This window comes from Micropterus dolomieu, linkage group LG02 (genome assembly GCF_021292245.1).
Source record: "Micropterus dolomieu isolate WLL.071019.BEF.003 ecotype Adirondacks linkage group LG02, ASM2129224v1, whole genome shotgun sequence".
Classification (NCBI taxonomy): Eukaryota; Metazoa; Chordata; class Actinopteri; order Centrarchiformes; family Centrarchidae; genus Micropterus; species Micropterus dolomieu.
The window spans coordinates 51,024-66,130 of NC_060151.1; the positions used below are offsets into that span (position 1 = coordinate 51,024).

The following is a 15,107-nucleotide window of genomic DNA, read 5'->3' on the forward strand; positions in this document are numbered from 1 at the left end:
GACCTTTGTGAAAACAGCCACAAGATCCAAGAAGAACAAAACTACAGGGGAGGAGGAAAAGAAGGTCAAACGCAACAACATTGTGATTCCACACATGTCTGGAGTATCCGAGAAACTCAGGAGGATTTTCAACAAACATAACATCCCTGTGTTTTTTAAACCCAAGAACACACTAAGACAGATGCTGGTACACCCCAAAGACCACACACCCAAACACAAGAAAAGCAATCTAGTGTATGCGGTCCAATGCAGTGAGGAATGCACAGACCTGTATATTGGGGAGACTAAACAACCACTACACAAACGCATGGCTCAACACAGAAGGGCCAACTCCTCAGGTCAAGACTCTGCAGTCTACTTACATCTGAAGGACAGAGGACACTCGTTTGAGGACCACCAGGTGCACATTTTAGACAGAGAAGATGGATGGTTTGAAAGAGGTGTCAAGGAAGCCATCTACACCAGGGTTGAGAAGCCGTCATTGAACAGGGGAGGGGGTCTACGCCACCACTTATCCCCCACTTACAATGCTGTCCTTTCATCACTTCCCAGGAAACTCAACAAACGTAACCTATTGGCCTCAGGTGAAGATACCAACGATGGTCGTTCAGTCTTGGCCACAGGTAGTCTTAACAACTGTAACAACTGTCGTCACAGAAACAAGGAACACTAACGAACCAGCGGTATCGATGACCCGGGCCAACGACCCCACTGAGGTTAAATAGCTGAGTTTCCCTGCCAGTCAGTCAGAACTGAAGAAGTCCTTTGGATGAAACGTCTTCCAGTATCTTCAACCAAGTCCAGTTGCCCTTGATTTTAACCTTCGTTGGGTCTCCTTCTATCGCTTTCTGTAGGTGTTTCTGGCTCCAAAGCTGTGGGGTCTGAATCTATGGTTGTAGGCTTCCTTCTACCCCTATGTTCCTGCTCAACTCCCCTGCAACACTTAGTATTTTTAGTGCTGTTATTATTATCATCAATAGTACTATCATTATTAGGGGTGGTGATGGCATGGTGTATAAGATACATGGCTTTGGTGTGAGAGACCCGGGTTTGAATCCACTGTGAGACACCAATTTGTCCCTGAGCAAGACACTTAACCCCTAGTTGCTCCAGAGGCATGGGACCTCTGACATATATAGCAATTATAAGTCGCTTTGGATAAAAGTGTCAGCTAAATGAATAAATGTAATGTAGTACTAATTGTCATTTTCAATGATGTCTGTACCACTATCACTTTTATTGCTGTTTTGCTTTTGGGTGTGGATATTGCATTTGGCTGCTTTCTTGCCGTAATTCCCTACACTGCCTGTCATAGCACACAGTAGACTGGAGTAGATCTAGATATTAGCACCCCTATGTAGTAAATAAAGAATTGATTTTATATCGGAAATAATTTTGAATAGAGAATACATTTTTACATCGTACAACAGATACTTTTAAATTTTTGTATCCCGTTGTGGTGGACACGTTGTCTGAAAGGATGGTAAGGAAGAGCATACATAGGCAAAACAGAAACAGCCTGTGTAACTAAAGTCTATCCCTTCTCTTATCTCTATGTGTGTGTGCGTGTGTGTGTGTGTGTGTGTGTGTGTGTGTGTGTGTGTGTGTGTGTGTGTGTGTGTTTTTGTATGTGCCTACAACAAAACTTCCAATTAAGACACAGTTGTCTGAAACGAGCATAGCTGAGGCATGTTTGTGTGTTTCCGTACAACATGCTGGCTGTTGGGGTGTTGAGGCTGCTGGTTACTGTTAGTCCACATAATTTAATCAGCTATAAATATCCAACCGTACAACCAATGGAACAGAACTAATCCTTATGAGACAGGACAGAGACAGACAGAGTGAGAGGCAAACAGTCTGGATTATAGCAGGAAGTTGTTTTAAAAAAATCAATAAAACACAGATGTATTTGTATTTGTTGAATAATACATAATGAGGTTTAACACATCTTTAAATGTTTTTTACCAGAGGGGGGTTACAAAAAATGCACTTGTGAGGATAGGTAGGATACAGTGTTTTTGGAGCTGGGCTCATTTTACAGATTAAAAGATCTCAGCTTCTGCTAAATAGATTTTGACCAATATTGTATTAAGGTGAGACACGGAACGCAAAAACATTTTTTCACTAGAGATTTATGCAAGTGTGGAATGTATGTTTTAAAGAGGACGGAGCACATAGATGGGAAAGGTGATGGTCGTAGAAGGATGTCGGGACCGGTCTTACTATAGAGACCGGGCGGAGGAGACTTAGTGTGGGGGTTCCATCTCGTAAGTGTTTTCACCCAAGCTTATTTTAAAACCCCCCAAAAATCGGATTACGAGTGGGTTCAAGTTAGCATGGTATAGTGGGTGTGGCGGAGGAACGGATTTAGACTGAAAGATCATGTGTGCTGAAATTGCGGGTGGACATGAGGTCCTGAGAGGATAATGACGACTGAAAGGTGACGTGATGCCATACCCAACTGGCTGACACGATTCCAGCCATTTAGGTATGCTGAGACTAGCTCAGGATGGCTCCTTGTGAAGAGTTAGAGAGGTTTCTCAGCTGTGCAGCTGGTCAAATGATATGGCTGAAAACAGTAAGACTGGTATGGGATGAAAAGTGAATTTAAATGAGAGACAAGACCATGAATTGCTAATGGTGTTGTGGTGGCCAGGAACGTGAGCTGCCCTGAGGGTGAACTGGTTTTGAGCGGAGATTTGTGTGAGTCTGCGAAAAAGCTTGGTGCTGACTTGGTGCTAACAGGATGGATCTTGTAGAATCTCTACGACTATAGAGTTATTGGGGTGGATGAGTATGGACTTCCTAGACCCTTAATACCCCCAAAGAATGATGGCTATGACTATGAGGTAAAGTTTGTGAGTGCTGATGAAGGAAAGATGGACTCTGTGTCTAGAGGTCTGAACTTTGAGGTTGTGGCATGTGTGAGGAGTGTCTGGAAGGACTGCTATACTTGAACGGTTGTACCGAGGTGCATAATACATAAGGTCAATCTGATGGTGTGGTTGGATTGTGTGGACAGGTGCTGTTCACCCTGCTGCCTTCTGGCAAGAGATTCAGAAGTATCTACTGTTGCACCACCAGACTGCAAAGCAGATTCCTCCCCCAGGCTGTGAGACTCCACCTCATCCTTTGCACTCCACCATAAAGAACTGACAAAATGTTGTAATTTACCAAATGGTGTAAAGGTACAGTGGTATCTGGTATCATGCCACACTGGAATGGGATCAGTTGATCCAAGGTCAGGGTGATTAATCATTAATAGGTATTGGTTTTATGGTTTTACCAGAGAAATATTTCAATTAGCTTGATCCCCATCAACACATTCCCCTAGCTCTGATGAGAAAGTATCCCTATTTAAAAGCATGATTTAAAGTCTTTACTGACATTGCTGAAAAAACACCAGGAGTGATGAGTAAAATGGCAGATGAGCATGTGTGATACTATTTTACTCCATTACATCAAATCCTTCTGTTTCTGTCTGAATGGGCCTTTGGCCAGACTCCCTACATGACATTCCCAAGCCAGTTTGTCACTTTGACAGCTTAAGTGTGAAACCACACTACAGAAACTCAAGGCTCATAGCCTTTTTAGTCTTGTTCAGCTTAAAATGCATGCTTGAAATAAACTATTTTGTACAACATTTTGCCAGACAAAGACTAGAGATGGTTGAGATGCAACAAACTCTATAAATAATGGTGAACACTTTCAGTGTCTCCCAGGCAAAGGCATTCAGGTGTTGGACACAAGAAAAGTAATGGAAGCAGTTGTGTGATGAATTAAAGAAAAGGTGTTTTGATGTTGTTAGACAATCCACAAGCACTGAAGCAGACTGTGGCCTTTAGTCAGACTGTCTAGCCAAGACAGCCCAAGCCAAGCCCAGCTCGCTCAAGCCTTGTCAATAACAGGCCACGAGCTAAACCTGAACCTACTACACATGATGACTTATGAAACAAAAACAGTTTTCAATGAAAATATTCAATGAAAATAAAAACAGTATGTGTAGAGTTCCAAGGTGGTAGAGCATTTCACAAAAAACCCTATAAAGATTTGAGTTTAGGATGAGCTAGCAGAAACTTGCACTGATTTATTTCCTGTCGCATGGTTTGTTTCTCGAGTACAGAATATCTTTGTTTGTTGCCAAACTGTTTAATACCACTCTTGCCTGGTGGTCTCTTGCATTGCATCAGAATACATCTGCATAAAGTTGAGCTTTTCTCAACCTTTTTACGCTGCGGTGCAGCTGGGTACCTTTAAAATCTCAGTAGCTCAGCAGTCAGCGCTTTCCCAGATTTTGAGTACGTGTGTGAACTCCCCCCTTTAGAGTGAAGTCCCCTGATTCATCAGAACTCAATTGTCTCAAAAAGCTTCAGCTCGCCTGCACAACTGCAAAACCGTCCAGTATCATTTCTGAGCAGCTGCTGTTAGTTAGTTAGTTAAGAAATGTACCAGGGTTTGCCTTCTGACAAGTGACTTCCTTTTGCACAGGAAGGAACCACATGACACAGTTTTCAACTATAAGGGTTGCACAACAAAAATGGTCACTATGCTACAAGTTTCTGATGCACATCTTGAGTTAACGAAGAGGGAAAAAATAAGACATACTGTGATCTAAACAAGAACAGAGATTCACTCAGTCTATAGAAACAATGTAAATGCTCCGTACTTGTATAGCGCCTTTCTAGTCTTTTCGACCACTCAAAGCGCTTTTACACTACATCTGCATTCACCATTCACTCACATTCATACACTGAGCCTAAGTGCTCAAACAGAAAGTAACATTCACACACATTCATACACTGCTGGAACAGCCACCAGGGGCAATTCGGGGTTCAGTATCTTGCCCAAGGACAATTCGACTTGCAGCCTGGAGGAGCCGGGGATTGAATTCCCGACCTTTCGATTAATGGGCAACCCGCTCTACCTATCATTATTCTCATTTTCATTGAAAACAAATTTATATGATTATGGTGTCATTATGTTTGCAAGGATCTCTACCAAACAAAGATGTTTTCTTAAGTCTGTAAAATATGATGTGGATTCGCTGATACTTATTAGTATTGTAAAATACACCAGAATCACTGCCTCTCATGTGACATGTGAAGCAGTAATATAGCGTATTGTTACTTCTCTGTTTAACCCAAACAAAGTTGGCAACATGATGATTCTATTTATCTCTTTAAGGACGCGGATTTATAGAACAACTTGTAGGATTTTTGGTTCAGTTTGACACTTTATATTATTATTATTGTTATTATTGTTATTATTGTTCTATTAAAATATTAGTTTGGGGTGTATGTTTTTGTAACCTCTATGTTTTCTTCTCTATGTGTAGAACATACAGGACACTCCTGTAAAAGACATTTTAAATAATCGATAAGGTACTACTCCTAGTTATTTGTATTCATCTTTTTAAAAACAGTTGCTTATTAAGGGAAAATACACTTTGTCAATTTGTGTATAGTTATAATGATATTTTCCCCATTAAATTAATTGATAGTGACATAACTATGTCTAACGTCAAACAAGAGCAATCAGACAGACTGGAGACCAAGTGTTTATCCAGACCCAACAACCACTTTATTTGGAGGTCAAAATGAAAGGAATTGCACATGAAATGTTGCTAATAATCCCTCAATGCACAGGAAAACAGTGTGCACAGCTATAGTAAGCACAGTAGGTTATGGGTGAAGCAGGAAGTGGGTCTGTAAATGGTGATGGATGTTTATTACGTGTGGGTAATTATTTTACTGTTTTAAGTTTACCTTCTTTTCTCTTCCAAAAAGGTTGGTCTAACCCGGACGTTTATTTCCAGCCTGTCTGATCAACTGACTGTTCTTGTATATTGACTTTCTGAATAGTGTTATAATGATGTGTAAATGGAACCATAAAAAACAAGATCCAAGTTTTATTTAACCAGATCTATCCTTTAATCAAATGTAATCTTCACTGCAAACTCTCACATTAAAGTAGGATAACAACGACCTGAACTGGTGTTGTAAGACCATGTTATAAATAGTTAGAAGTAGTTAAAGTAAGTCAGTAAATGAGATAAAATAGATAATTGATTGGCCTTAAGAGTCTTAAAGGGTGTGAAACCAGTGTTTATGCTTGATAGATAATATAGCAATAGCAAAGTTATTAAGTATTTATACATATGTATACATTACATATTATACAGTAGCAGGGCTTATGGAACATGTTACAGAGAGTGATATATTGAGTGAGCGAAACAAATAACTGAAAATGTGCTTGGTATTCATATGATGCTAGCGGTCAGTTTGTATGTGTGTTTTAGAAGCTAAATACCTTGTCAACAAACCAGAAGTAACAGCACCCAGTGCACTTCATGCCACAGCATTGACTTTAAGGATCTGTTTGATTCAACAATTCGTAAGAAACCAGCCAAGGCCTATAAACTGCCCCCACCCCCATCCTGACCGCCAAAGTGGACCAGTCCTGTCAGCTTTCATTGTTAGCTCAGAAGACTGAGGATAACCCACCGATATCCATGGGGGATGAGAGAAACAAAACAATCCTACCTTCTCTCATTCACAGAGACAGTTGTGTGATTGCCCTGCAGTGAAAGGTTCTCTGAGAGACTGGGTTGAAGAACGATCTGTACTTTATGAATTCCGCTCTCTGCAAAGTTTGTGTGCCTCAGCACTGATGGTCCTGCACTATCTTTCAGTATCTCTTTCCCTCTCCGGTTCTCCCTGATGTCAGGAGGAGCGTGAGGATTGGAGAAAGGGTGAGAGACAAAGAGAGGGAGCGAGAGAGAGAAAGAGTGAGAGAGGGAGGGGGTGTTGGTGGCTAAAAGCAGCTCCCTGATCCATTCACATGCAAATGGTCCAAAGGAGCTTCCACTAATCCTAGAGCGGAGAAGGACAACGCCTCCCCTCCCACCCACTTCTCATCCACCCCTACCCCCCACCTTCAGTCAGAATCATTTACACTGCAGTGGCTCAGAGTCTGAGGCCCCATCTACACTCCGTTTTAATTTAAAAATGGAGTTTTAGCTGTGTATCAGAGTTGATCTCCGTCTACTGAAAACACACATCTAGTGGCATTGTTTCTAAAGTCCTCCATTTTTTCTCGTCTTCACTAAAACGCCCTCCAGAGTTTCAAAATGAAAAACGGGGTTTGCAGTGTTTTCTTATTCTCCGTTTTAGGTCTTCATTTTTGCCGTTTTAGTCTGGAAGGATGGTGCAAACGTAGCAAAAGGTAAAATCCGTAAAATGAAAACGCAGTAGTGTGGATGGGGCCTGAGAGATGGAGGTGCAGGCCTGTAGCCGCCACGATGACTGCAGTTTCAAGTGGCTCTGTAACTGACCTATAAAACCAACGAGTTAAAATCAGTTCGTAACTTAATGCCTAGTTGACACTACACAATTTTTAGCCCAAAAGCACGGTGAGCTCGGCGACCATCAGGCTGTGATCGGGAGTAAATCAGCGGTCGCCAGTCGTTATGTGTGAACTACACAACGACACATCAAAACGGCTCCCCGACACATTTCTGGCACATCACCGACGTCTGCCAGATATCTAGCATGTCAAATCAGGGTCAGGAAGCAATATACGTGGTATACCATATACACTATGGTCAGAGTCACATGACTGGTGGTTTCTGGTGGAAAGAACATTGAATTGGTTTTGACGAGTATCTATGCAGAGCTTTCACACTGCTGCTGTGGTTTATTTTAGGAGCCAGAGCAGGAGCCTTTCCTGGTTTACTTAATTTATCATTTATCATTTATCATTACTTATAAATAACAGTTACTCCAGCAATACGATTAATACTTTTTGACTATTTCCCTAAAAATTTGTGAGTGATATGTTTTGACATAAAGTAAGTTTAGTGTCTTAAATTAATAAAAATATATTATTTTCAGTACCTAAGAACAGGAGAAAAAATTGTGACATGTCATGGAAGAAAAATGGGACTATATTTTAACACACATAAACTGCTTGGTGTTGTAAGAAGAAGCATCTCATCTGTTTTCCAGTCTTGGTGAACCGTAAAACAATGTCATCCACTGCAGTTTATTCTACTGAGGATACATGTTTCCACATCATTCACCAACATTGCTTAATGCAATTTTTCAATAAAGTCAATGTGATTCATATTTCCATCTAATTCCACCACTCTATACAACAAACCTACATCTTATAACTCAAAATTAGGTGTTAATGGTACCTATAGGTTCTCATTTAAAACATAATGAAAGGTCATTATGGCATGCACCATTATGTACTGTTACTGTGCTCTCACTTAAGAAACATCATGTAATGTCAGTGAAGTTAGTTGGAAAAGTGATAAGCTGTTAATTACTTCTTAGTCCTCCATTAAGAAAGTCATCATAATTAGGCTTTTACTTAATCTTTAAGTTACTCTCTACTCTACGTGACTGGTGTCCTGTTCAGGATTTGTGTGACTCCATGAACATGAGCAGCATATCCACTACAAAACCTTACAAAGTCTTCTAGTTATCTCTGTGTTCAGACTAAACACAGTGGAAATATGTATCTGAAGCCACATTTAAAGGGGATTAATATTACGGGGAGAGGTGGGTCATAAAAGACATGGAGGTTCATCTTGACCTTGGCAACAGATATGATGAGTTTAAAAGTTTAATCATTTCATTTAATTCGCCAATATTAGACTTACTGGCGTAACCAGGCCCTAAAAGTACATATCTTTCTCTGTCCGGTGGGTGAATGTACAGAACAACTCCACCAGGATCACGAACACGATCATTTTAAACTCAAGTTGAAACAGTTTGTAGAGGTCATAATTGATCAGTTTAAAGATCTGTATTGTATCATTGTTTGTGTTTTGTATTGTTCTGTATGTTTTACTGTTGAGTTATGTGTATTAGTTTACAAAAAAACAGCTAGTGGTGGCTGTTTCAAACAAGCTCAGGCTATGAATGCAGTTGTCCATACTACGTACATAAAACTTATGGTTGGAAAATAGTAACAAAATCAGCTCTGCTGTGCAGATTAACCAAAACACAAGCAGCAACAATATGCCATTTCAGCAGCCCAGCTAAAGATTACAGGGGTTTGCTCTTTTCTATTTTCACCTTCATGAATGTTGGTGTTAACAAGCTGCCATCTATCAGGTTATTTTAATGTCTTTTCCTGCTTCAGCTGTCACACAGAAGTGAAAGTATGCTGATGAAACTCAGTAACAGGAAATTCAGCTGTTGTCAAAAAGTCCCATGTGCGACTCAAACTCACACTGGAATGATCCCACTAACAAGTACTGTATGTTTCATAGCCTGATATATCTGATTGCTCTGTGCCATACAGTTCCATTGTTAAATTATTAAAAACAGATAAATGAGCCACACCTCACACTGTAGTTAATTTTGACTCAGTCTCAGAACACCGTTCTGCTGCTCCAAATACTTACTCACTTTCATTGCTTTTATTTTGTTTTATTACCAGCCTCAACAGCTGGTATTGTTGTCACCTTGTGGGTGTGTGTGTGTCTGTGTGTGTTGTCATGGCAAAATGTGCTCCTGGAAACACCTACTGTAGCAGGAACTACCATGGAAGCCGTTTTGAGTACTTGTTTATCTGTGGACAGATTTTATCAACATACATCACAACTTTGCAAGATGCAGTCACAAAACTTTACAGGTGTGTAGTTGAGATCAAAATGAATGTCGAGTTTGAAGATCATTCACGATTATATTGCTTTTAAAATAGTAACACACTATAGGCTTACTGTAAATCCTCAAAAAATAAACAGCAGTGTGTCACATTACTACACACTGGGAAGTCTAATGGTTACAGGACCAATCTACCTCCAGCACTTAATGCTGACATATGATTGGAAAGTTTATGGTAATCATTTTGAGCTATGTTGATGATAAATGGCTGCTCATTCAATAACAATATTACAAACACGTAGCATGTTTCAGCGATTAACTCAGCATTTCAGTTACATCATAATTATTAGTTGTGAAAAGCATTAAAAAGTCAGGAGAAGTCCTTTCTATCAAACGTTATTTATATGTATCTCACACATTACCCTTATTTTCAATAACAATTTTATTACTATAGTTAAAATTTCATTATATTTTGCTCTGTGTTGCCTGTGCTAAGATTCCAACACACTTACAGATGACAAGCATGCAAACTAGTTTTCACATGTTCAGATCTGAAGTGCCAATCCTGAAACACGGAACAAGTAAGCGAGTGACAGTGCAAAGCAGCGCATGAACTATTCCGGCTCAGGAACACAGAGGACTGTGGTCTATTTAAAAGCTGTTTAAAGGACTGAAGACAGGAAGGAGACAGCTGTTCTTTACCTGGTGGGAAGACACGGCAGCCCGCAGTGATACACATATACAACTGGGCAGGATATCATATCACTGCCTGTGTGTGTGTAGGGGCGTGACACTGTGTGTGTGTGTGTGTGTGTGTGTGTGTGTGTGTGTGTGTGTGTGTGTGTCTTGCAGAGGATGATGCATTTCCTGGAAACTACAGTATTTCCTGGTTCAGCCATCTTCTGCTGGCTATGTATCTTAACAACATACTGTTCAATGACAATAATGCATATTACATGTTTTTATTCTACACAGTACCACTGTTTCCATGCAAAGCTGCAAAATCTAAATTCAACAAAATTTATCTGTGAAATAATAAACTATATATCATTATCCTTTCAGATTTTAAAGCTGCATTCATTGATTTTTGGCCATGTGGGGCAGTTTAGTAAACTCTTTGTATATTTACACAACCTACAGACAGAGAGCCACATGTGTAGCCATGTTTGTGTCCACCTGAAAAAATGTCCACGTCCAATATTCACTCTCCTTTTAGCTCTGATTTTGTCTCCGCCACATCCTAAGAAAAATATGAGGCTCCTTTGCAACTAAATGCTGCACTGTGTTCACCTGCTGGTTGCTAGTCTGCTGAGCAGGTAGTGCACAGTGAGCTTTTTCACTGAAAAGAACTGCATGGGTTATAGAAGCTGCTGGAAACCAGGCTGATGAAAGCAGAGTTTGCATGTAAGTTACGTTACATAGCGCTGAAATTCAACCGTGGTGTCCTGTTGGGAGATGAAGACGCAGACAGCGTGCATATTTTACAAGCACGAACCAGGTAAAACAAGGCATAACAGTCCAGGTTTACATTAAGCATAAATACATTTTAAACTATGAGCAGATTAAAAGTCCATTAACCGCTAGTGACTAACCAGTTGAAGCAGTTATAACTCCCGTCATGTTGGCTCAAGGTGAACTCATAGGCTGAACTACCCATGCAACAGCCTGGCTGAGAGTGAGTTTGGGCTTTTAGGGAGGGGCGGAGGGCGCCGTTGTAAAGGAAAAGGTGCGCTGGATATATAACACAAGACAAAACAAGTGTCATTGCGAAACAGCATGTGGCACAATAATTGTTTTATTTCGATTAACTTGTTTTTATAATCGCTGCAAGCCAAAATTTAAATCATGATTAAAATTCGATTAATTGCACAGCCCTAGTTTACAGGTGTTGGGGAGTACTACTGCATTAGAAAGTAGTTGTGTAAAGCCTTTTGTAGCTCAAGAGGGAGCTATGTGAAGTCTGATAGACCACAAATGTCACTTGAGTCTAAAATTGAAAAAAACATGTTTAGTTTAAAATGGAATAAAATCCATTTTGCTGTTTCTAATGTTTAATGGACTTTAATGAATCAATTAGCTAGCGCTGACTAGTACCATGCAACAAGGAGGTGGAAAGTAATGAATTACAATTACTGATGTTACTGTAATTGAGTAGTTTTTTTTTGTACTTGTACTTTTTAAAGTAGTTTTTTAAATCTGTAATTCTACTATAACTTAAATATGTTTTGTATAAAATATTGTACTTCACTACATTTTTAATCACATCCGTTACTGAGTAAAAAAAAAGTACCTGTAAATACCAATAACTGCCTGACAATAGTTTGTTTAGCTGCCCAAGACTTCTGTGCCCTGTGGTATTAAAAGGTATCTGCTGTTACTATAGTAACTACAGGTTCTCATGCACAAAATTGGCGCTGCTGCATAATGGTGTTGATTAATATATCATGCCAATCAGAGTTAAATTTACAACAAACTTCTCATTTTCACGTTTTTCTCCATTGATTTGGCAAAGTATCTGTCAAACAAACAAAAGGATTTGTTCCCTTATCAAATAGCAAAAGACTGCAATTTAATTAAATAAGTATAACAAGCATAAAAAAGATATTAAAGTGGTCATATTATTCTCATTTCAGGTACATCATTTTATTTAGGAGTTGTACCAGAACAGGTTTACATGGTTTCATTTTCAAAAAACACCATACTGCACATTTCTGCAGCTCCTCTTTTCACCCTGTGTGTTGGACGCTTCGTTTTAGCTATGGAGTGATACATCTTACCTCTACAAGATCTTTGTTGGGAGTTGCACATGCGCAATACATAGTTATGGACAACTAGCCAATCAGAAACAGAGTAGGGCGGGTCCTGAAAAGCTGGTAAACACAGCTTCGGTTCAGCTGTATATGTTCCGCTTGGGAAAAAGGCAAAAAGCATAATGCGACCTCTTTGAATCCATATAAATAATTTTAGCAGGTTAAAAAAGTAACTAAGTAACTAAATGAACTACTTTTTACTTTTACTGGACTACTTGTACTTCAGTAAAAGTTCAACAAAGTAATAGTACTTTTACTTAAGTAGAATATTTTTGAACACTTTCCACCTCTGGCAACGAATACATCACAGAGTACGGTCTAGACCTGCTATTTTATGAAAAGCGCTCTGAGATATCTGTTGTTGTGATTTGGCGCTATATAAATAAAAATTTAATTGACTTGAATAATCCCCCAGTCACTAACATGTCAGGTTTAACATCTTGCTGTTTTAAGCTACAGTACTTTAAAAGAGTACTGTAGGGGCGGGGTGCGCTAAGTAATTAGGTCCTTTACTTAAATAAAAGTAGCAATTTAAAAATATACAATATATACAAAAGCAGTTTTTATTTCACTTTTTAAAAGAAAATAAAAACTTTCAAGACTCAAAAACCGACAGAAATGTTTTGATAAGAAATAGAAAATCGTACAATATGTATGCACAGTTACATTCCATCACTAGAGAAAAGCCTAGCATTAGCAATGAAAGCCACCATGGCCCCCCCAATTGGCTTCATTCTTCAAACGAAGTGCTCGTTAGATTATCTAATAGCAATTTACATCCATATTTCAATTGCGGAAATGGTTGGAGACAGACAATCCAACAATCTCACACACTGCACACAGCAGTGAGGCAGGTGTTTGTGAATTGTCATTTGTACGATTTGTCAAAACTACCAAGACACAAGAGGTGTTGGCGAGAGATCAGGAAGGCAGTGGGATGCAGCCAGGAGTCTACAAGTCTTTGAGTTAGCGTCCAAGTCAAGTCTCAACTCTCTGAACTAGAGTCCAAGTCAAGTCTCTTAACTAGAGTCCAAGTTAAGTCTCAAGTCTCTTAATTAAAGTTCACATCAAGTCTCAAGTCTCTGAACTAGAGTCCAAGTCAAGTCTCAAGTCTCTGAGCAAGAGTCCAAGTCGAGTCTCAAGTCTCTGAGCAAGGTCTGAACTAAGTTGAGACTTGACTTGAAGTCTCAAGTCACTCGTGGTTATAATGAGTGTTGTATCACCTGTTGCATTCAAACCCAGCTGCATAGAACACTGCATAGCTATAAGGGATTGTATAACTGTAACCTTTTCATAACTTACAGAGCATGTAATGTCCAATGCAATTAATGACAGCTTATAAACTAATGCAAGTCAAGACATCCCCCTGACTCTCAAACCCAAGTGATGAGGTTAACTAAATAAAACTGCAACGTTACATGATCAACAATAAACCTGTAACCTGTTTTTCACTTCCGGCTAACTGAGCTAACTAGTTAGCAGTAGTTAACCTGACATGTGATATGCTGCCACATATTTATTTGGAGAGTGAATCTGAGATGGAGAGTGGTCTCAATTCTTACACATTGCACCTAAACCATTCTATCACACTGATATTTTGGCAAAATCAATTAATGCAGCTGGACCTGCAAAATATCATGCGTATTTTGATATGTACTTTTCTGCTGTGCACAGAGGGTCATTGTCTACAACTCTTAATAAACAATAAAGCTACAGCATGAGTCATTGAACTTCATGACATGGTGTCAGGAGTGACCCTTCCTGCTGACTGAGAGAAGAGATGAGTTTGGAGCAGCGAAATGGCCATGGTTCACACGCATGAATCGTTTGACTTCACCCAGTCATCGCCATGGTCAGTCTGGAGACAGCATTTTTCTCACTCGGATTGCCACAAAACTTGACCAGGAACAAGGTAATGTTCATGGTAACACTTTGTTGAATGCTATGGACAAGGAAGCAGAGCCCATATTTATGGTCCTACAAGAGACAGTGAGAACTATTACGAGACTGTAGTGGCCAAGCTTGAACATTTTGTGCTCAAGCAGAATACTATACACCAGGAGTCGGCAAATAATTCTGTCATCAGGCCAAATTCTTTAATGCCGTTACATTTAAAATCCTAATATGCCCATGTAGACGTTTAGCTCAGTCGGTAGGAGTGGGAGGGTTGTATGATCAAACCCAACATTCGGCGGATATTGGAACTGACGATGTGAGTAATTGTAGCTGTCTTGACAGATATATTTCAGCACTAGCTGCTATCAATTTCTTTATTAGGGCCCGAGCACGACCGTGTGAGGCCCCTATTGAATTTGCTCGGATTATTTTTTTTTATTTTTTATTTTTTAGGGCCCGAGCACGACCGTGTGAGGTCCCTATTGAATTTGCTCGGATTATATTTTTTTTTTTTTTTTTTTTTTTTTTTTTTTCTGCAAAGTAGGCCCAAATGACATGGCCTAAACATACTCGAAAACTCACCAAAATTTGCAAACATGTCAGAACCGGTGAAAAATTTCGTATTCTACAAGTTTCGCACATGGGCGTTGCAAAATGACTCGCTAGCGCCACCTAGAAAATTGGAAAAAATTAGCCCCTCGTTCACGTTCAACCTACATCTACGAAATTTTCTGGGGACATGTATCATGTCCAGACGCACAAAAAAGCCTCAAGAACCCAT

The 15,107-nt window shown here is 39.6% G+C and overlaps 1 protein-coding gene across 5 annotated transcripts in view; it reads right to left on the reverse strand.

Annotated features, from left to right (window-relative positions):
- The window catches only part of sept12 (septin 12), a 97,955-nt gene that overhangs the window by 37,668 nt on the left and 45,180 nt on the right, over positions 1-15,107 (reverse strand). The window contains exon 1 of one of the 5 annotated variants that reach the window (XM_046074996.1): positions 10,323-10,404. The exons of the other annotated variants lie outside the window; for them this stretch is intronic. Coding sequence (XP_045930952.1) covers positions 10,323-10,359 — 37 coding nt within the window. The 5' untranslated portion in view covers positions 10,360-10,404. Of the gene's footprint in view, positions 1-10,322; positions 10,405-15,107 lie in introns of those variants that run through there. 5 annotated transcript variants of the gene reach the window in all.